The 22,620-nt window shown below is 41.0% G+C and overlaps 1 protein-coding gene across 6 annotated transcripts in view; it reads right to left on the reverse strand.

Annotated features, from left to right (window-relative positions):
• Nucleotides 1-22,620, reverse strand: part of SEMA6A (semaphorin 6A) — a 130,312-nt gene that overhangs the window by 22,527 nt on the left and 85,165 nt on the right. For 3 of the 6 annotated variants that reach the window (XM_048850069.2, XM_048850070.2, XM_075128617.1), the window contains exons 12-19: nucleotides 18,915-19,070; nucleotides 16,675-16,851; nucleotides 15,868-16,008; nucleotides 15,665-15,745; nucleotides 14,183-14,241; nucleotides 9,593-9,613; nucleotides 9,409-9,459; nucleotides 3,206-3,370 (exon numbers count right to left, since the gene is read on the reverse strand). In XM_048850069.2, the coding sequence (XP_048706026.2) occupies nucleotides 3,206-3,370; nucleotides 9,409-9,459; nucleotides 9,593-9,613; nucleotides 14,183-14,241; nucleotides 15,665-15,745; nucleotides 15,868-16,008; nucleotides 16,675-16,851; nucleotides 18,915-19,070 (851 nt within the window). The remainder of the gene's footprint in view (nucleotides 1-3,205; nucleotides 3,371-9,408; nucleotides 9,460-9,592; nucleotides 9,614-14,182; nucleotides 14,242-15,664; nucleotides 15,746-15,867; nucleotides 16,009-16,674; nucleotides 16,852-18,914; nucleotides 19,071-22,620) is intronic. The other 3 variants (XM_048850072.2, XM_048850073.2, XM_048850074.2) reach the window with 3 other exon arrangements.

Raw genomic sequence — 22,620 nt, forward strand, 5'->3', positions numbered from 1 at the left:
CAATTCCAGAGTATATTTAGCTACGGAAGCTGCGGCACACGAATGTCACATTCCCATGAGTCAACCCATTTACAGAAGCCCCTCTTTGCACCCCCACAGATATTCCCCAAGATGCCTGTGCTGAATTAAAAGCTGAACATATGGATGTGACATCATCAAGGCACCAGTGTCACAGAAAATAAAGTAGCAAGTGGTTTCAGTAGAATTAGAATGAAGTCGTTTGTGAGTGCAGGAAAAGAAAGAAAACACCCTCCAAAGGAATAAACACAACCACTAAAGAACACCACACAGCACTTTGCAAAACAAAAGGAAAATGTTAAAAACATAAAAGAGATTTTGGTTTTTTTGTAAACATGTGAAGGGAAAAAAATACACAGCGAAAGTGAAAACAAAAAACTTTATAAACGAATATTAAGCATAACCTTGTTTGGTTTAATTTTGCATAACAACTCATTCCTTTGCCCTTTAAAATATTGGGTCAATAGTAATTTTGGCACCAACTGGGGTCTGAGTGGGCAAGGCAAGGAGTAACAGCACACAAGTACACGGTAATGGTAAACAACCATGCAGTCACCTCTGCCACCATTGTCTGTGTGTAGACTACTTCCAGCTTTGTCAATATTCATAATAAAGCCCCAACGAATGCATGATATTTAAATGACCCTGTCAGGTGCTAATAAGACTCTTTGGTAACTGTCATTCCCTGGGGAGGTAACTATACAGTGCAAGCTACCTCATCAGTCAGTGACTAGACGCAAAAAGGCTTACAACCCAGCAGCTATACATTTATTAATATTTTCACTGTGTGCTCTTCTCAAAGCTGCTCCTGGCATTCAAGATGCTTTTAAGAAGTAGCCTTCTATCCATTAAGAGAACTGCTGTGCAATTAACAGTTGTGACGCATGGAACCACACATAACAAATGCCATTAAAATTCACATACACCTCTGCATTCTTCCCTGCCACATTAACGACCAGATTCTCCACTGGTGTAATTCATCATATCTCCATAGCTATCAATGGAGCTATACCAATGACTACCAGCTGAGGAGCTGGCTAGCCCCCAGGCGTTATCCTTTCCCCATTACAGATACAGACCTAGTTAAGGGTAAACACATCTGTCTAAGTGGATGGGAGGAGGCCAATGCTTTCTCTTGGGGATAGTGCAGTGGAGAAGGAACAGAAGCACTTGCTCAAAATGGTGTGTATTATCAAGAGAGATGAACAAAAACAAGCCAATTACTTATCTGCCATTTGCAGTGTAGCAGATTTATTGACCAGCGGAATTAAGGATTCCAGGTAAATCACGCATTATCATTTTGAGTCATTTTGTTTTGCTTTCTTTAAGTACATGACAGACAGAAAAGCAAACATTTCTGCAGCTGTTACCATAGTAAGAGCTAATTGCTTTTACAATAAAGGCCCACAAAGGCATGGTGACACAGCAGCAAAGTAGGAGAAACCTGAAGGCTCAAGAAGGATTACTACTGTCACTTGTCAAGGGTTTCACTTCAGAATAATCCCACATGCTGAAGTTCTGACTGTTTGCTACCATAATATTGGAGTGAGAAGAGATGGGCCAATCACAGAACTAAGACAAAGAAATGAATGTGAAGATGGGGTCTGCAGGAACCAGCAATTACTTATTGGAGGAAGCATGCTCTTATATTTAAGGCACAGGATGAGGAATCAGAAGTCCCAGAGTTATATTTCATTCTGCAGTCTTCTTGCATGATGGGCAAGTTCCTTAGGTTTAGATTTGTAAAGGTATTCAGGGGCCTAAAGATGCAGACAGGCCCTAGTGGGGTTTTAAAAAGCATTGCTTTCAGGGGGTATTAAGCACCAAGAGCTAGATTTACAAAGGGACTTATATATCTTACTGCCATTTTAGGTGCTAAAGTCAAACGTTTAGCAGCCACTGAGATTATCAAAACCTCCACTCAGCTGCTGCCTAATCCTGCAGGTGCCTATGTTTCTGTCAGTAATGCTTCCTCAACACCTAAGTTCCCACTAGTTCATGAGCAAAATTGCCCAAGTCCTGATGCCAACTAGATGCCCGGTGCCCTTGCTCATGCCTGAGCCATGGTGGGATGTGCAAGTGAGGCATTCCCTATCTCTCTCAACTGCAGGGCATTCTCAGAGTATGCTTATCTGATCAGGCCTCATATAGAAGACAGCTGGGGATTACCTGATCAAGACTGTTTGGGGCAGGCTGGCTGGTGTGAGTGTTCTAGAATACCAAGGCACTCACCTGTGACTTAGAAGACTTGTTTTCAAATTCCCACTCTGCCTGATTTGAAAAAGGGACTTGGACTCAGGTCTCGGTGAGTGCTCTAATCACTGGGCTATTGATATAAAGGTGTGGGGATCTTTCTCTCTGGTTTTTCATGAGAAAATGGCGAGCCTGGCTTAGGTTCCTAACTTCAAGAGAGGGTTTATCTGGAATCCCAAATGGAGATAGGTGCTTCTCTCTGGCCCAGCATTAGATGCCTAACTAACTTTGAGCGGCAGGGCCTAAATTGCACCCCCCTTCTCACCATTTCCTATTGGCTAGCATAGGCAGCTCTCCACTCAGCTTGCTGGCTTCTGAGAATATTTTAGGTGCCTAACGCTCCCTATGCATTGTATAAGAAGCCTGGGCACCTAACTCAGGACTGAGAATTCCACTAAGTAGCAAAGCACCTAATGCCTAAGTCCCTTTATGGATCTAGTTCTAGGTGATTTTGAAAATCTGACCTGGCACCTCTCTGCATCTTTTGGAGCATACATACATTTACAAACATGGCCACTAAAAAAAAAAATCTCCACATGCCTCAGTTTCCCTATCTAATTTACAGGGAGATGAGGCTAAATTAATTACAGTATGCTGAGTCGTTTTCAAGCCTTCAATGGAAGGCACCACAGACGCGCCACGTGTTAATGATAATATAAAGCAGTGGAAGTGGCTCATCGTTAACTCATGAAGATCAAGCTTAAACAGAGTTAAATCCACACTTCTCCAGTCTCACTCATATTTGTTTTGTGTGGTTTCCTTAGTCAGTGAATATCAAGAACTAAGTCTAAAATTGGTTATTTTGTTTCTGCCTTTCCAATAAGCTTTTAATTACAGTGCAGGAGTTTGGTTACAGGCTACCATGATCCAGCTGGAAGCAGTTACACTATAGTCACCCCCGCCCCCACCCCATGATTCATTTCCAAGGCCTTACCCTTCTTGTCTTGGTGATTATGGGATGAGACTGCCGCATATGGATCTGTGTTTTCAGATGAGCCAACCGGATCCTTCCAATCCAGCATACGTCCCCTAGTATCATAACCCTCTTGAGCTGGAGAGTCAGAAGTGGTGGTGCTTGGAACTAGTGAACTGGAGTGGCCTGTGTTTACATTACAAATACAGTTAGGGAAGACACCACACATTAGTCACTCACCATGCTAGCTCACGCTCAGGAGCATAAAATAAGCATTGTTTTTTGTGAATGCTGGAAGGATTTCTTGAGACCAAGCAATGTTTCAAAAGCCTTTTACAACATTGCCCAAAGGAAATGTAGCATCTGAATCTTTTAGAGCTGTGAGAAAAACTACCTTCTGAGTAGTCAGAGTGGGCATGTGTGCGCCTGTGTCAGTGGGAGTCATGGGCCTTGGCTATAGGCAAAGCTTCACTGGTTTACCTAAAAGTTTTAGTTGACTGATTGAGTTGAACTGGTGCCAAACATGCTGTGGGTACTCTTTCTACTATTTCGGTCCAGTTAGCTTAATTCAGTAAGGTGTTGAGCTAAATCAATATGAGCCTGGTTTACACTGAATTAAGCGTGTCCACACTGTTTTGCACTGGTTTAAGTTAACTGATTTTGTAAACCAACTTAAAGTGAAACTGGTGAATCTTTACTATAGACAAGGCTGCTGTTCTTAAGGAGAATGACAGATTAATTGTGGCAGGGATAGGTCAGCTGATCCCTGCCTTGTGCTCTCAGGGGCAGGACAGAGTGTCCAGGGCCTGACCATGTTCTCACGATGGCATCAATTTTCTGAAAAGCCATAAACTCTGTGATTTGCTAACACTACTTTAATGCTCTGGAGTGGTCTCTGCCTGAATGGATACATTAGTGTGATCAAAAGGGGTCCCTGTAATGGGAGTAGGAGTGCTGGCAAAAAGAAGGATTATTAGGTCCTGGCTCCACTCATCTGATCTAGATCAGGAACACAAGTGTCAATACCCCCATCTCATGACCATGATCTACTGACTCTAGAGGCCCCTGCAGCAGTCTCCAGGTGAGATTTACCCACCAATCCCCTTAGGATAAATCACGATTTTAAAAAAATCAGTCCAGGCTCCTTCAAACCTTAATTTGTTCCTGCTTAAGAAAAGCTTTTTTCAGGCTATTTATTTGGCTCCAAACCACTTTGTGTTTTCTGTGCAGGCTATTGCAATTTAATGTGCACTACAGGAGACATAATCTTAAAGCTTATAGTTCTGTTCCATGGAGTTTTATAATGATTCTGCGATTGTTATTGATGTTTTTAACTATACAGGTTGTGGCAATCACCTTTGACATGGTTCAGATTAACAAATGTTTTCATGAGACATGGCCAGCCAGGCACAAAGCAATTTTCACATGAAGTGGGATTTAGCTGGGATATGGTGGAGAACTGATCTGTGTGGGTTAAATAGTCCTTTAACCACCTCACAAGGTTGAGTTGCAAATGAATTCAGTGAAAAGGCAGCAGCTTCTATTAAGTTGCTGCTATGATTTAAAGGCGCTCTACTTAATATTAATTATTGCGGAGAGACAGAAAATGTCTCTGTGCCTATATTTTTGAGGATGTCCTTTGAGTCATCACATAGGGTTACACACAGCAGCACTTTGAACAATATTTAACACAAGACATGCATGTAACTAACGCCTTGTTTTAACTGATACAATTTGCAGGAAAGGAGGTCAGCTCCAGTGTTTTTACCATGGATCCAGTCTTGAGATGCTACAGCTAATCATTAACAAGATTAATTTAGCAGTGTTCCCCAGGCTGAAGGATGATACTGACAAGGGCACTGTATTATTCTTTAATCTATCATGACAGGAAGTGTGGTTCCACTATCAGTCTTTCTAAAATACTGCAAATTAGAGGCTTCATTTTGTTTAAATAGAGCGTTTTTTAATTTTGCTTAAATAAAAAAAGAGAAGCCAAGTGGTTATCCACTTCTAAAGATTTCTGTAAAGCCAAGAGCACTGCTGGAAATATTGGTAACAGTTACGTGGATGGATTCTGAACCAAATTTGCTGCCTTATCTCCAAGAATTCCAAACGGCTGCCTCTGTCCAAAGGGACTAGTACAGAGCCAGCTACTGAAAACTTGTGCCTTCTTAAACTAGGAATATGCTGGAACTGTAAGGCTTTTCTACCATACCATTTTATGCCTATAGCACTCTTGTGCTCATCCCAAAGAAATAACAGAAGCAACAGGACAGAAACAACCTAGAAAGTGGAAGTTATGAGATTCCATGCCTTCTTGTCTCTAAATACAAAACCATAGTGCCAGTATTCATGGGGTTCCAGGCCTCAAGTTGACACCCCATTCAACCACTGCAATACTGTACAATATTTGATCAGCCCTACAAATAATGCTGCACTCAACATAAGAAAACAGTTAGTCCTAGCTTGATAAGGAATTAGGAGAAAGCACTGCCAAATAGCAGTCATAATTTATACCTGTATTTGATATGCATTTTGTGCCCCCATCTCCATGCAGACACTTTCAATTTAGCTGTGTTCAAGGGGCAATTTTATGGTAATGCAATAAGTAGAGTTAAAGAAAAAACATTTCTTAATACAGTAATCTAGGGGAAAGATATGCCTAAGGGACACATTCTTTACAAAAAGTGTTCCTGAACCATATGCTACAAATACATGGAGAACTCCTTGGTAATGGAAAGCTATAGCTATATGATGATATTAATGTGTACCAGATGGCAGTTAGGTAGAGAAATGTTTCACACAAATGCAAGAAATCAATCTACTCACTCTGTTACTAAAATGGTAGTATAGTACGCATTGAGAAATGATTTTCTACATGTAGCTGAGATACAGTTGCTTCCATCTGAGCGAGGGGCAGCAGCAGATTAGAATATAATAACCTTTCCAACTTGGGTTCAGACTGGATCCTGCAAACACTTACTGCTGGGCACAGAGGTTGCTCCCCTGAGTAGTGTCATTGTGCCCCGTGAGTGTTGACACAATCATTCCTTTGTGAAATTCAAATTTATGATGGCGCACTGCATAGGCGTATGTGCTACTTGAGCACTGAAAGTAAGGGTTAAAAGTGCTGCATAGGCTTAGTGCTGCCCCTCTGTGCAGAGGTGACTCACCCATAGTGATGACTGTTCCTCAGCAGTGACTGTCATATGTAATGTAATATGTCTTTTTCTCAAGTACACTAAGACTACTTTATACCACGCTGCCTGCATAAAGTGGCCTTTAAGTTATATTTACACTCACTTTAAAGTCCTTTTTACACAACTACAGCAATGCAAAGTGGCTTTAGCATAAATGGGGACCAGGCCCAATAGCTCTATTTTAACATGGCTTACATTTAAAAAATGTCTACAGTTATTTCCTCATTAAGATTATGCTGCTGTTTTAAACTACCCCCATCTGAACAACTGCAGATTTATGGTGCTCCTCAAGCACTGATTTCAAAAGCAGAAGTTTAAGGACACATACTCTTTGAAAAAAAGTGACTTTGTGATTAATTTGTAAAGCTTTTTGTTTGCAAGTATGTAATCACAATAATACAGCAAGAACAAGAAATCAGATGTAACAAGAGCAGTGCATATTGAGGAATTTGGAAGCTGTAACATGGTTAGTGTCTGTGAGCACTGATGATGCGTCAGAAGAACTGTATTTCTGTAACTACTACTCTAACCATGTTTTTATGAAACAAAGAGATGTGATAGTTTTTTTTAGCTTTAACACAAAGTCAGGGATGCAATATGGATGTGATAGTTGATCTAATATGCACAAGGTGATAAGACTCCAGAGATTAAGATGCTCCACACACTATCCTATTAACAACTATAGCAACCTAATTAGACAATTAGAGGGAAAGGCTAAATCAATACTACAGAGGGAGAAAGGAATGTGGCTAGGGGGTAAAATAAGGGCCCAATTCACTAAAAATTGATGTTTCCAAAAGTAATTAAGTTGCATACAATTTTGCACAGGGGAAAGCTTGCTTTAAGCGAAGAGTCTTAGCCTTTTGTCTAAATATGTGTTTTTTGTTCCATATGTATCTGACCTTCATTGAGTGGCCTTCTGCATGGGTGTGGAAAAATGAATGTGCATGAACAGTCATCGATGCGGGCTTTGCACTTCATCACTGGTTTATAGATGATCATGCGAGGCTGCCCTATCTGCCAAATACAGGAGGATGCTAATGACAAGAATACAAAAATTAAGGGCTTGACTCTCTTCTCAATTACAGTGGCATAAACTAGGAGTAACTCCAGTAACGTCAGTGGAGTAACAATGGTGTAAAACAAGTATCAGAAGAAGCAGCCCTAAGCCTTCTTGTGAATCTGGAGACAGATATATATCCTACAAGCTCCAAATGCATCCTGAGCATTCATTTGATTGGCATGCTGATATATACCAGCATTCTAAGGTTCTAGCCATAATGAAATGCCATTTAATTTTACATTTAATTATGTTCAATAACAGTAAAATGCACTGTTTATATAATTTTAGTTAAAGTAAGTATACTTTTCGTCTCATGCTAAAATGACTTCTTTGCATCAGTTAAAATACTAAACATTAGTGTGTCTATACAGTGAATTGTTAACATGAGGCTGTTTTTTACTGTATGTTGTGGAGAGATTGTGAGTTTTCTCTGTTCATGTACGAGATTTTTGTAACTCCCTTTTCTTTGGTAGGTTGTCTGAGCGCAAAGCAGGAGGGAAGGAGGACTGTCAACTGCATCATAATGTCACCTCTTGTATTTTAACTACGACAACAATAAAAGAAATTCATTGATCTAATGACTGCATATCAGAATTTGCCTCAGGCATGTCATTAGTATTAGATGACAGATAGGGTGTGATTGAGACTTAAAGTTAGCACTGGGTAGCATTTCTCCATAGTACCAGATAAATAAGATCCTTTTTTGAAATGTTAATGCAATAAATCAGTTTGGGAGAGGGAGATACAGACATTAGCGTGTTTTTTTTTTTTTTTTATACACACACTCTTTGCGTCTGTGATGTTTCTCACTGAGGGCCATCTTCATGACTCTTTGGTCAGGTGAAAAAAGCAACCTCCACCAAAGTCCGTAACCAATAAGGTGTCTCTCCACAGCCCTGCTGTAAAGCTGTGTTTCATATGAGTGGGAGTACCAATGCACTTGGCAATCAAAACCTTTTTGAACATCAGTGCTATATACAGGGCAATTTTCTTTTCTTCAGACTCAGAAACATTACTTTTAATCAATTACTGCTATATGCTTTGGAAGAATAACACTGAAAACACTCTACACTTGCAGATGTTGAGCATGTGCTAATTTTGTCCCAATTCTGATCTACTTTGTTAGTCCAGGGCTTGTTAGTCCCATGCTGCCTGACAGGAGTCTGATCACTAAGCCCCAACCCTGCCCCACTGAAGTCAATGGTAATATGCCATTGCCTTAACCAGGAGTAATACCATATGTCACGCATAGCCTATGGATATCGGCCATTGGAAGAAGATCTGTTGTGGAAGCAATGACTAACTCTTCGGCTCTGGAAGTTAGAACTTTCTGGTATGAAGCCCTTTGTTTTCAGATGGATTGCTGGGATCTGGCAACACCAGGAAGTTAGGGAGTTACATAGAGCATGGAAGCACCACCAGGAATAAGGCAGCCCAAAAGTTTGGAAGCAATTGAAACCTTCGTGTTTTAGGGCATGAGCCAACCTCTAACTAATGAGGCTTGCAAAGAAATTTTCCTTAGGGGTAGGTTATTCCATAACTGCCTGAGGCAGGGTTTCTTGTTCCTTTCCCTACAGCATCTGGTACTGGCTGATGTCAGAGACAGGATACTTGGTTAGATGGACCTATTTTCCTACCTTCTTTTCCGCAGTGAAAAGACAAAATGTATTCATTGTACCATGTACACTTGCTAGATGCTCTGGTGAAGCATGCTTGGGTCAGCTTGGTTAAAAGTTCTGAATTTGGAGTGCCATTAAGACTGGCCATAAATTGTTTTAGCTCAATTAAGTAGTTTTGGTGCAAGATGGAAAACTGTATGTCAAAAAGGACAAATAATCCTAAGATTAGTGAATCAGGCCCCAATAAAACAAAACAAAAAAGAGAATTTCTATTGGGGAATGGGATCTACCAGCTAACACAAGGACCTGGGGGAGAATTTTAAAAAATATCAATAAACTGACCATACACTGTGTTGTACGACATTTCATGAGCTGGTGAAGCAGTTGAAATGGCTATGAAAAAAAATAAATTAGGAAAAACATTATAGAAAAATCAAGGCATTACAATATTTAAAAGGTTAGTAAGATGATCCCTCCAAAATTGAGAAGCACAGATAGGAAATGATGTGACTAAGAGTGTCCTTACCATTCAGTGCTACAAAGGAATCTGAAACAAAAACAAAAACGAGAGGTAAAATTCATTATTTCTCCCACAGTGCTAAGTTCTTGCTACTAACAAAACCTCTTATGCTTCTGTTGTTATTTAATTGTACTGTGAGTCAGTGCCCAAGTGCCCCAATCAAAATCGGCATGTCAATGTGCTAGATACTACACAAACATAGAAGAAGACCACAGTGTCTGCCCCAAACAGCTTACAAGCTGAAGCCTCACTCCTTCAAAGACAACAGTGCAAGCAGACCCTAGCCACCACATAGCTCTCTTTGCAGGATCAAGTCCCAAGGAGTGAATTTCACCCAATGTGCACAGATTGATTCTGAATCATTTCTCACCCTCTTTGATAGTTAAGTGATGTCAGATATCCCCCACTGCCATTCAACCTGGCCAACTCTTATTTGGCCAATTTCTTGTAACCATTGCAGCAGAAATGGGTCTTGAGGAGGGACAGTAAGAGGGCAGTTGCCTCACAGACCATTAGTTATCAGACATTTAAATAGTTAAAGCCTCAACTTATTCTTACATTCAAAATCTGCAAGTGCTGATTGTCTGATTGTGGTCAAGTCATTAAGTGTTTGCTTAAGGAGAAATTTGGAGAAATCCCCACTCTAATTCTTCCACTGCTCAAGCTGAGTTGTGGCGGTATTTGGTATTATGGGGAGGACCAAATCTACAGCGAGATCATTCTTGGTGTCTCTGTGTATATGGCACTGGTATGCAGTGAAGGGTACCATGGAATTCTCTGCTTCAAATATGAAACTCTTTACAGAGTAAATATAAAAACAGGCTTTATCCTGCTGCCATTGTAGTTAATGACAAAAATCACATGGACTTTAAGAAAAGTGGGACTGAACTCATACAGAATAAGGGCCATTTAGATATTGTCCTGAGATAGGTGCCATGTCATCCCATGAGGAAGCACTGCAGGGACTGTGCATATATCTCTAAACAACCCAGAGTACAGGCTACCCTATCCTCCTAGCCCATGAAGCAGACTGACGTGGAAGTAGGAGGGGTGCAAATGTAACCTACACACCTCCAGGGTCTGGTGTTCTGTCCCCTCTAGTGGCACTGAGACCACTTAGAGATTAATGAATCTGCTACAGCCCTTAGCTAAGGACCATGTGGCTTTTAGCTCATGCAGTAGAGGCTCATAGGCTAAGCTCCAGAAGTCCCAGGTTTGATTAGGTTCAGTCGGTGTTACACATACATAAGAATGGCCATATTGGGTCAGACCAAAGGTCCATCTAGCCCAGTATCCTGTCGTCTGACAGTGGCTGATACCAGGTGCTCCAGAAGAAATAAACAGAACAGGTAATCATCAAGTGATCCATCCCCTGTCGTCCATTCCTAGCTTCTGGCAAACGGAGGCTAGGGACACCATCCCTGCCCATCCTAGCTAACAGCCATTGATGGACCCTATCCTCCATGAACTTATCTAGTTCTTTTCTGAACTCTGTTATAGTCTTGGCCTGTACAAGATCCTCTGACAAAGAGTCCCACATGTTGTCTGGGTGAAGAAATACTTCCTTTTGTTTGTTTTAAATCTGCTGCCTATTAATTACATTTGGTGACCCCTAGTTCTTATGTTATGAGAAGGAGTAAATACTTTCTTCTTTACTTTTTCCACACTAGTCATGATTTTATAGACCTCTATCATAGTCCCCCTAAATTGTCTCTATTCCAAGCTGAAAAGTCCCACTCTTTTTAATCTCTTCTCATATGGGAACTGTTCCATACCTCTAGTCACTTTTGTTGACCTTTTCCAATATATCTTTTTTGAGATGGGGAGACCACATCTGCATGCAGTATTCAAGATGTTGGCATACCATGGATTTATATAGGGGCAATATGAAATTTTCGGTCTTATTATCTATCCCTTTCTTAACGATTCCCAACATTCTGTTTGCTTTTTTGACTGCTGCTGCACATTGAGTGGATGTTTTCAGAGAACTAGCCACAATGACTCCAAGATCTCTTTCTTGAGTGGTAACAGCCAATTTAGACCCCATCATTTTATATGCATAGTTAGGATTATGTTTTCTAATGTGCATTACTTTGCATTTATCAACATTGAATTTCATCTGCCATTTTCTTGCCCAGTCACCCAGTTTTGTGAGATCACTTTGTAGCTTTATCTTGAATAGTTTTGTACCATCTACAAATTTTTCCACCTCACTGTTTACCCCTTTTTCCAGATCATTTATGAATATGTTGTATCGTACTCATTCCCGTACAGACTCCTTGGGGGACACTACTATTTACCTCTCTCCATTCTGAAAACTGACCATTTATTCCTACCCTTGTTTCCTATCTTTTAACCAATTACCAATCCGTGAGAGGCCCTACCCTCCTATGCCATGACAGCTTACATTGCTTAAGAGCCTTTGGTGAGGAACCTTGTCAATGGCTTTCTGAAAATCTAAGTACATCTGATACAAAAGATTAAATCCTTGAGCTCTCCCAAGCAGAGGGACTGCAATAAGAAATGGCTATGTCAGGAGTGGGAGGCTTCTGGCATTCTCCCCAGCAGTGCATCTGTGCAGAAGCCAGGCACACTCTGGCCTTCAGTCTACATGCTCCATTACTCTATATTCCATAAGTGTTGGCTCACTATACATTAACTCCTCAGCTTCAGCGGTTTTATTGTGGCCACAGGCAGCGGAAATTGTTTTATGAAGAACTGGGTTCTTGGTTGCATGGGTTTAAAGTAATGTCCAGGTTCTGAATTAAACCGACATAGGCAAGAACATTAAGAACGATGGCTATCTTGAACGCAGCCCTAGGTATTTCTGGGGTCTCCAATCAGCACATAAGGTTTCACTGTATGCGACATGTGCTGCAGTTCCTTGGCACCAGGCACTGTAAAGACTGAGTGACAGCTTTCACTCTGAATTTCTGAGGTATAAAGAGGCATATTATCCAAAGTTTTATACAGGGATTAAGCTGCAGGATTCCACTGCTGGTAACGATGGGGTGAAATCGGCACTCTGCCGCACGAGAAATTTACCTTGTAAAGTTACATGTGGTATTTTGTATTAAATCTCTCTCCAATTAAAAATGCTGAGGCTCTTTAAGTATATTAAGGTACGTTAAAGTATGTCAAATGCAGCTCAACATAACCGTAAGCACTGCTGAACAAATTTTGACATAGATCTTTTGCGTAAAGCCATGCCATGGGAGTGATTATTAAAAGGATTTTTGGCATGTGTTTTCTAAATGCTTCCCATGGAGTTAGCACAGATAGGCAGCATTAAAGGGTCATTAAAAAAAAACAACACTTCATATGTACAGCCCACAAGTTCGAAGGTTAAATGTTTGGCCATATAACGTGTGTCATTTCTTTCACCCCAAAGGCCATATTCTCCTAACCTTGTTCATCATGTTGTCTAGCACCTTATTTGACCAGAGTGCCCTGGACTTCAAAGTGAATACTCTAGGCCCTGCTCATGATAACTCAGATTATCAGAATTTGGTCCCAAGTGATTAGTCTGCATTCCAAACTCCTTGTCTACATTGTCCCAGTTAGTAAATGTACATAATTCAAGGAAATCAGAAAAAAGTCCATAACATAAACAAGCCCAATTCTGTAGGCAACAAGGATGAAATCCTGAGACCATTACTGACAAGGGCAAAACTCCCACTGACTTACGTGGGGCCTGGATTTCACCCCCTAGGGTTTTGGATGCACAAAGAAATAAAAGATTAGGCTTATTATGCACACACTTGTATTTTTCCTAAAGTCTAAATTTAAATATGCTTAATCTGAAAGAGCTATATTTTGACACACAACACAGTTCATAAAAGGGGTGAAGGGTAGCTGCACTGCCTCAGGAGCATCCCAAGTCCGCAACTGCCTCTCAGGGAGTCACACTTCCCTCCATGCTGCCCCTTACTCCTGAGGGGTTACTGCTGGTCACACCAGTTGCAAATTACTACCTCCCACAACATGCTGGCACAGCTGTGCTGACCAGTGAGTAGGGAGTGGAGACAAGGCTATGCACACTCCTCATCCCTCCTCAAGTCACTGCTGCCCATCTGTTCCAGAGAGGGACTAAGGATAGCCTTGCTTACCCTTGCGGGCTGCGACTCAAGGTCTGAGTAAAGGGAACAGAGGGGCTCTCATGTACAGGTACATAGACCAAGTCACGATTTCACCCAATATTTGTAAAGCAACAAATGTTCATTTTGCACTGCGCAGCTGAGACCCTGCATGCAAGATCACACACATAATCCAACCCACCCAGTCACCCACCCTTGAGTTTACAATGGCAACGAAGATACAGTGTATACAGCTGCTATAATTAATATCCTTCAGAGCTGGATTTGTCCCACAACACAATTGCCATTAAAACAAGTGCCATTTTTTGTATAAACCAAAATTATATGTTTTCTTTAAACAGGCACACAAATGCTTTTCTTGTACTGGTTACTTAAAGTGTGGTTGCTGTTATTATGTTTTTCATTGCTAACAACAGAGCTCTGGGCAGGTAATGGTGATTCTGGGCAGTCAAAAAGTTTCTCTGACACAAGATAAACAGGGAGTAAAAGCTTTGCTTACTTTGGCAGTCACCCAGGCCATCTGTATTGCCATGCTCTATATCCTGCTCAAATGCCAGCCTAAATAACAAAAAGAAACATAATGGTGTAAGTAACAACATTCACAGACATCACCGGAAAGAAATCATACCAACTAAAAATGAAATAAAGATACAGAGAGAAATTGGTCATTTCTTTAATACACCACTGGGAAACTTGCAAAATGCAAACATAGACAAATTGAGTTATTTTCACCTCTTAATGGTTCTTTTGGGTGCAGATGATGCTTTGACATATTTTTCTGCAAAATTTTTCTACTACGTCTTGTATTGTTAAATCAGGCAAACAGATACATATTTTTACGAAAAATGGGAGAACATCTGTGAATAAAGTGATAAGTCTAAAACAAACAATGAAGTTATCAGAAAGCAATTATGATTCTATCTGAACTTGCTTGTACTCTGCAGAAGGTGCATTGGTATTTTGACAAGAAAAATACATCAAACCAATATGTAGGTACTGAGCCTAGGAACTACGATAATAAACACTTCAGAAATGCTCATAGATGCAGAAATAGATGTCAATGCTATATGCTTTAATTCTCTTCTACCTCTACCAAATGGCCCATCTGAGGCACGGTCCACTTTGCTGTAATGAAGAGAATGCAACAGGGCACTTACAGTTAACAAAGATCTACAATGAATCTTTAAAAAAAACATTCTAAAGTAATAGAGAGAATAAAATGGCTGATCTAGGAATAAGAATGATAATGCAGCTGTTATATATTTATTGAGGACCTGTAAGGAAGCAGGGGGCTTCCTGTCGGCAGGAATACAGAGGTTATCTGATGTTAACAATACACCTGTACCAAGATTCGGAAGTACAGCCAAGGCGTAAAGTGAGTGAGCTTGGGCTGTGTCAGACCTGGCCAAAATATGAGACCTTTCAGGTGGATCTGTTGCCTGCAAGGAGGCATTTATAAATGCATTTAAAAAAAGCTTTCAGAGTCCTAAAATGTTGTTATGAAGTACTGATATTCCACTGTTAAGCAATTAGAGATCCAACAAATCTTTCAGTGTACTTTAGTGATCTGTGATTCATCTCAGTAATACACAGAGGGCTGGTTTTGTTTGTTTGTTTGTTTGTCAAACTGCTTCAGTAATCTAATTTGGATTCTATTGCCTCTTTTAATCTGCTTTCATGGCACCAGTGCCAGACTTGCTCATACAGTTCTCCCTCTTTGAGCAATGCATGGGACTTAATGTGTATCTATCTTCTTTTCTTTTTCCTAAGGGTAAATAATCAGTGGAGAGTTTGCATCAAATCATACTCTGGAATTCCAGAGAATGCAAATGAGATGAAAGCAAACATTTTGCACATTCTTTTCCCAAGAGCTCCTTCTGGGCTTTTTCAAACAGTTCTGTCCAAAATTATATCTGATTGGCATCACTGCTAAAGCCCCTAATTTTTTTACTCTGTCTATCCAGTACCAATGGTTACTTACTTTATACCAGGTAACAGCTGTGTGCATACCCCACCTTCCTTCACCCAGCCACAGTATGGGTCTCTGGAGGCTATGCAGGCCCTTAAGAAAGAAGAAGATCATAAAGCTTTCTGGAATTTTTTCTTCTTCAGTTCTCTAATGCTCAATATGGCTTGCAAAAGGGTTTGTAAATGTGGGGAGAAACCGTGACACAAAACACCTACTTTTTGCACTTGCCATGACGCTCACATCGTCCCAGGGGAATCTTTATCACACAGGTAGAGAATGCTACGTATAGAGAACTGCTGTGTTTGTCAAGCTGCATTCCCATAATCCTCTTGTCTTCTACCCCATCATAGCTGCACCTGATTTGACAGAGCAGGATAATGTTATAAATGGGTGTTCTTGGCAAATTTAATTATAACATAATGATTTCTTAATCTGAGAGCATTCCAGAGAGGAGAAATTATCAAGCCAGGGGAAAAGAATACATGAGCTGCATTAAAATAATTGTTACTAAGGTATATAAACAACTGTTAAAAAAGATATATACAAGCGGGGAGCTGCCAGTAGGGAAGACTCCATGTGGCTCCTTGACTTTCAAATTCATTCCCCTCCTTAACCTTTATGGTATGCTGCAAAACTAATCTATTTACATTTGAGGAGGGTTGAAGGTCAGGAGGTCTTATCTTGGGGGTGGGTTTTTGAGGGGAATCAGCATTTTGAGGGTGGGGGAGTTCATTTTTGTGGGCAAGTTGTCGGTTAGCTACTGCTGTTTTTGTCTTTGTTGGATTGCATTGTCAGGGGTGCGTAAGAGCTGACTGTGATGGGCAATTGTCTATACGTGTTGAAATTAAAATACATAAAATAAAATGTAGAAACAGAGGGAAGCAAACACAAAAGAAACATTCAAAATTACTCTAAAACTCTGAATTCTGTGGCCATTCCCTTTTCATGGGACTACCTGCACCATGGAAATTCAGACGTGTCAATGCTGTCCCGTAAATGAGTACAAAGAACCAGATACGCACTTTTCGGGATTGTAAACATTCATCTCCTCCAGGAAAAGGCTATCATTTAGGAAACCGCTGTTTCCTGTCCGGGCCAAGAATTTCAATATGATTCCCTTCTCTGATCCCAGGAAAACCACCGTGTGATTCTGATGTGGTCCAGCAGCAGTGTCTACTGCAATTTTGGTCAGACGATATCTAGCATGACAACATCACATTTGTCATTATTTGAGTTAGTCTATCATTTATTTTCTCACTTTTCAAATAATAGTTGATAGCTTTCTAGTAATCATATAAGAAACACAAACTATTTATTTCAGTTGAACTGACCGCATAAGTTCATACAGAGAGTAGTAGTTGGGCACCAAACTGATGCTGTTTTGTGTGTGCATATGTATATTATACAGCTAGCAAAAGTGTTTGCAGCAGCAAAGCTCAAGCAGCCGGCTGAAGGGGTGCATAAGTGTCTGAAAGCACTTAGCAATTACCCTTCTAATCAGAAGCAATGATGACTGATGACTTCTATGAGCAGGGAAAGCAAATGAGTGCGAGGAAATGTTTAAAATGTCATATTCTGTCATAGAAAGCAATAGTGATGGCATATCCGTATTCATCCTTTTGGTAGTAAAAGCTGTGTAAGCACAATACTGAAAAGCTAAAAGCTAAATCAGCTGAACTTATACTTCACCACATATGACCATAGTACTACCACCAAGATAGCTCAGGGATTGGACAACATCAGCTCATGATGAAGAACAGCTTTGTTGAAGCTGAACCTGAGCAAGACGAAGGTGATGCTAGTGGGCAGAAGAAAATATTAGATGAGTTTGCAGCCATGGTGTGGTCTCCTGTCATTGAAGGCACACACCCACAATAGTTCAATTTGGTTCATAGTTTAGGAGTGCGCCTTGATTCCTTGCTGATTCTAAGTTCTCACATAGCAGCTTTCTGTCTTCCCTGGTGGGCTGGGAAATGCCAATAACTCTAGTCCTTTGTTATTCCTTACACATACTTTCATCACCTTCATCTGGACAATAGCACTGGGCATGAAGCCTCCGTCCCTTAGGAAACTCCACCTAAAACAACCATGTTGCAGCACATCTTCTCAACAACATGGGCTACCAAGAGAACCCATTTATAACATTAAATACATTACATCTGTCCTTCCCTCTCTACACTGGCTTCCAATAGAATACTGACTCAAGTTCCGGCTCTCAATCTTTATCTTCAAAGCTGTCAATGGCCTGGACCCACGGTATCTAAAGACTACCTAAAGCTCCCACGGTTGACACTTCTGCTCCTCTAGCACAATGGAATTTTCTACAATAAGGATAAAGCTCATCTATGTGGGAGACAAAACTTTCTTGAGGCCAGTCTGAGACTGTGGAATGAACTTTCACAGACCACAACAAAACTCATCACTTCTCCAAGTGCTAGGTGCATTTGTTTGAGCTTGTCTTCTCCAACACAAACACATAAAACCTGTACATTAAAAAAAACCTCCTCCAAAACAAAACGCAACCCAAACTAAACACTACACTGCACACACAATTCTCCCCCTGGGGAGAGAATGAGCGCAAGAGAATAAACTACATGAGGCAGATGTTAGTCACTTCGCTTAATGCGCTACTGGAGGGTGCTTAGATATTATCATGATGAAAGCAGCGTTAGAACCTTTACAGAATAGAATAAAAATGTGTTTCCCAATGTGTGGTGGTGACATTCTGAGGATTGTTGATTTATGTGTCTTTGTACAAATCTCTGTATTATTATTTCTTTTCTCATTGTCACAGACCAGATGGGGGTTATGTGATTATTTCTGTTTGTACACTTGTGCAAACACTGAAACAAACCAGCACATATCCTGACAGACATCTTTGTATCCTGTGAACATATCCTGACAGGCATCTTTATTTCCTGTGGACGTACCCCCTGGCTATCTGTAGAACTTTACCCAAAGTTTTCTACAGAGCTGTTTCAAATACTGACCCATAAGCTAATATGCAGGGCAATGTTCCCTGCTCCACATTCCCTCTGAAATCTGGTTTCAGTGCAGCATGGTTGGAAAAGACTGAAATCATTTCCAGTCTTGAAAGCTGCTCTGGGTGTTCTGTGGCCTCTACTCAGTACTGTCATAATTCATAGCTGGATTCATGCCCAGCACAGCAGAAATGGTTATTAGAATTTCAAAGTATTCTAAGCATAGTTCATTAACACATCCTGACAGCATGTTAAGAGGGTTAGGAAAGTTAGTTATTTACCTGACCATCGTCCTCAGGAACCAGGGCCTGCTGACAATTGAAGGAACAGCCTCATCCATGAGAGGATGTGTTTTGATGAAATTTAGAGTATCGTCTGGGAACTCATTGGAGGTTATGTACTTTTCTAATGACACAGAGCCAGCACAGCAACCTGGCCTAAATAAAAAAAGGGGGGAAAGTACTTATTTAGTGCCTGAGGGCAAATTTTCTAAGTGAATTGCTTTTCTAAGCATCTGGCACTAGGCAAGAATGTGCCAAAGATTCTGTGTTGAACAATTCAGAATACCACCAAATGAAGTACTGTTAGATTTCCTTTGGGCCTGCTGAGACCTTAGTGGGAGTCCAGGACTCTGTTCTGCCTATCTTAGGAATACTTTGATTTATTGACATCCAAAAAAGAAGATCATGAAGTTTTAAATAGATTCATAGATACTAAGGTCAGAAGGGACCATTATGATCATCTAGTCTGACCTCCTGCACAACGTAAGCCACAGAATTTCACACGAGTCTGCAGTCCATCCACCCACATGGAGTCTAATAAATGTACAGACTTATTTGGCAAGATGCTGTTCATGGATAAGGCACTCTCCCGGTTTTAACTGGCCCCATTACTGTGGCACTTTCTCATGGAATAAGTGCACTCTATTTAATTTACAAGGGGATAGTTGGTTTTTTACAGTGTGAAATAAAATGTTCAAAATACAGCCCAGTGGGGGTGGGGGAACCCAGCATCAGTGTGAACACCTTACTGTGGTTTCACTTTGTTTCTGACAAGCATGAGAACTCCAGTGTGGCAGAATGACAGTATTCTGCAATATCCTGAACAAACCTCACTGAATAAAGATAAACTTCAGTGAATTAAGTTAAACCTTTTCGAAATAGATTTAATATCTTTGGGGTCCATTGTATTACAATTGCAACTGTTACATGTTACTGTGGGATTGTATGTAACTTTTCTAGGCACTTGACTAATGTAAATGTTAGGAACTTCAAATAACTGTTTGGGAGAATATGTGTGAAGTTGCATCCGATGAAGTGAGCTGTAGCTCACGAAAGCTTATGCTCAAATAAATTGGTTAGTCTCTAAGGTGCCACAAGTACTCCTTTTCTTTTTGCGAATACAGACTAACACGGCTGTTACTCTGAAACATGTGTGAAGTGGGTTTCCTAATAGGTAGTTGGGAGAACATTGGCAGCTATGCAGAAAGACCCATTGTCTCCTAATTAGCTACTCCTGGAAACCCCAGATCAAAGACCTCTGTATAAAGGACTGACTAAACTTTTCATGACTATGCTTGTTCTGAGCTGAAGCTGTAATCAACTTAAGCATAAGAACGGCCGTACTGGGTCAGACCAAATGTCCATCTAGCCCAGCATCCTGTCTTCTGACCGGGACTAATGCCAGGTGCTTCAGAAGCAATAAACAGAACAGGTAATCATCAAGTGATCCATCCCCTGTCGCTCATTCCCAGCTTCTGGCAAACAGAGGCTAGGACACCATCCCTGCCCATCCTGGCTAATAGCCATTGATGGACCTATCCTCCATGAATTTATCTAGCTCTTTTTTGAACCCTGCTATCGTCTTGGCCTTTACAACATCTTCTGGCAAAGAGTTCCACAAACTGACTGTGCGTTGTGTGAAGAAATACTTCCTTTTGTTTGTTTTAAACCTGCTGCCTATTAATTACATTTGGTGACCTCTAGTTCTTGTGTTATGAGAAGGAGTAATGACAGGTTTCAGAGGAACAGCCGTGTTAGTCTGTATTCGCAAAAAGAAAAGGAGTACTTGTGGCACCTTAGAGACTAACCAATTTATTTGAGCATGAGCTTTCGTGAGCTACAGCTCACTTCATCAGATGTTTACCGTGGAACATGTTTTCCACGGTAAACATCTGATGAAGTGAGCTGTAGCTCACGAAAGCTCATGCTCAAATAAATTGGTTAGTCTCTAAGGTGCCACAAGTACTCCTTTTCTTTTTGAGAAGGAGTAAATACTTCCTTATTTACTTTTTCCACACTAGCCATGATTTTATAGACCTCTATCATATCTCCCCTAAGTTGTCTCTTTTCCAAGCTGAAAAGTCCCAGTCTTATTAATCTCTCCTCATATGGAAGCCGTTCCATACCCCAGTCACTTTTGTTGCCCTTTTCTGAACCTTTTCCAAGGCCAATATATCTTTGTTGAGATGGGGCGACCACATCTGCAAGAAAACCTCAAGGAAACCTCTTGGGTGAAGATACGAAGGTTGGGGTGAACCATGGTAAGCTTACTAGCATGAGTGTAGATTCTTTTATGTTTTAACGTTTTCTCTGTAGTGCTTTTTCCTTACAAATAAAGTAAGCCTGCATAGGAAGTACTGGGTGATCACTCATAACTGTTGGCAATTACATTGTGTGCTGTCTCCAAGAGGAGACGCAAGCAGGCCTGTTTAGGCGGACTGTGTTTTGCTGGGAAAATCACAGTATAATCCTGGAACTGGGCAGCCTAGAAATACCCTGGACAGGAGAGAGGGAGATACTTGGCTCCACCCAAGAGCGGTAACTTCTAGGGAGCTAGAAGCCTGAGACTGGGTGTCCTTGCTGTGCCATAGAAAGGAATACAGGTGTAGTTGCCCTGAACTGTGACACTCAGTACTGTAGGCATGAGTAAGGCTAAGATTTAGTCACGGGAATTTTTAGTAAAAGTCATGGACAAGTCACGGTCATTAAACAAAAAATCCACACAAAAAAAGTCCACGACTTTTACTATATAAATACCTGACTAAAACTTAGCTCCTGGGGCTCTGGGCGCTGCTGCTCTCGGGGGGGGGGGGGGCGCCCAGGACACCGCTGCTGTGGGGGCCTGCCTGTGGCTAGCCCCTGCACTGGCCGCAGGGGCTGACTGCCCCCAGCCATCCCTGCTCCGAGATTCCAGGGGCCCTCCCGCTGCTCAGGGGTTCCCTGGGGCTGTCCCCAGGAGAGTAGACATAACATATACATGATGTTCCATGGGCATTTCAAAGTTCCTGTCCAGGGAACAACTTACAAATAAAGTTGAAGATAGATAACCTCAGGCCTAATGAAGGAATTGAACTGCTAGGTTCAGTAAGTCTCTAAAACATAATGGGCCAAATTCAGACTTGGTGTAACTGGGTGCAACCCCCATGGAAGTCTTTTGGACCAAATTAAATGATGGATTTGGAGCCAGATTCTACTAATGGTTACAGTGGTATAACTCTATTGACATAAATGGAATTATTCCAGATTTACACCAGTATACCATTAAGTGGAATCTGGCCCTGAGTGTGAGTGAGTCAACAAATGGATGTAGGTGGCAAGGTAGTGTAACTTGCACTGAACTGGTATTCAGTGTGCATACAAAATGAGTGCAATGAACACGCCAAAAGGAGTGGAAAGGAAGTGGACTTAGGGGAAGCAAGTAATAGGTGGTATTAGATAAAGCAGATCCTCTTTTTTATCTTACTCCCTATAGTTAGTTCCTTTTCCTTCTTCCCCCTTATTTCCTCCTACTTGGCACATCAGTTATATTTGTTATGTTACCCACTGAATGGCAAATTGGTGCCAGTCGTTTCCTGACAATGTGTAATTTATACCATCTTAAGCAACCCCTGATTTCGATCTAATGGGTATGATCCTGATCTGACTTATCCTGTATTAAAGGTGATTTCAATGGACTACTCCTGATTTACACCACAACAACTTAGAT

The sequence above is a fragment of the Caretta caretta genome, chromosome 5 (assembly GCF_965140235.1).
Source record: "Caretta caretta isolate rCarCar2 chromosome 5, rCarCar1.hap1, whole genome shotgun sequence".
Taxonomy (NCBI): domain Eukaryota; kingdom Metazoa; phylum Chordata; order Testudines; family Cheloniidae; genus Caretta; species Caretta caretta.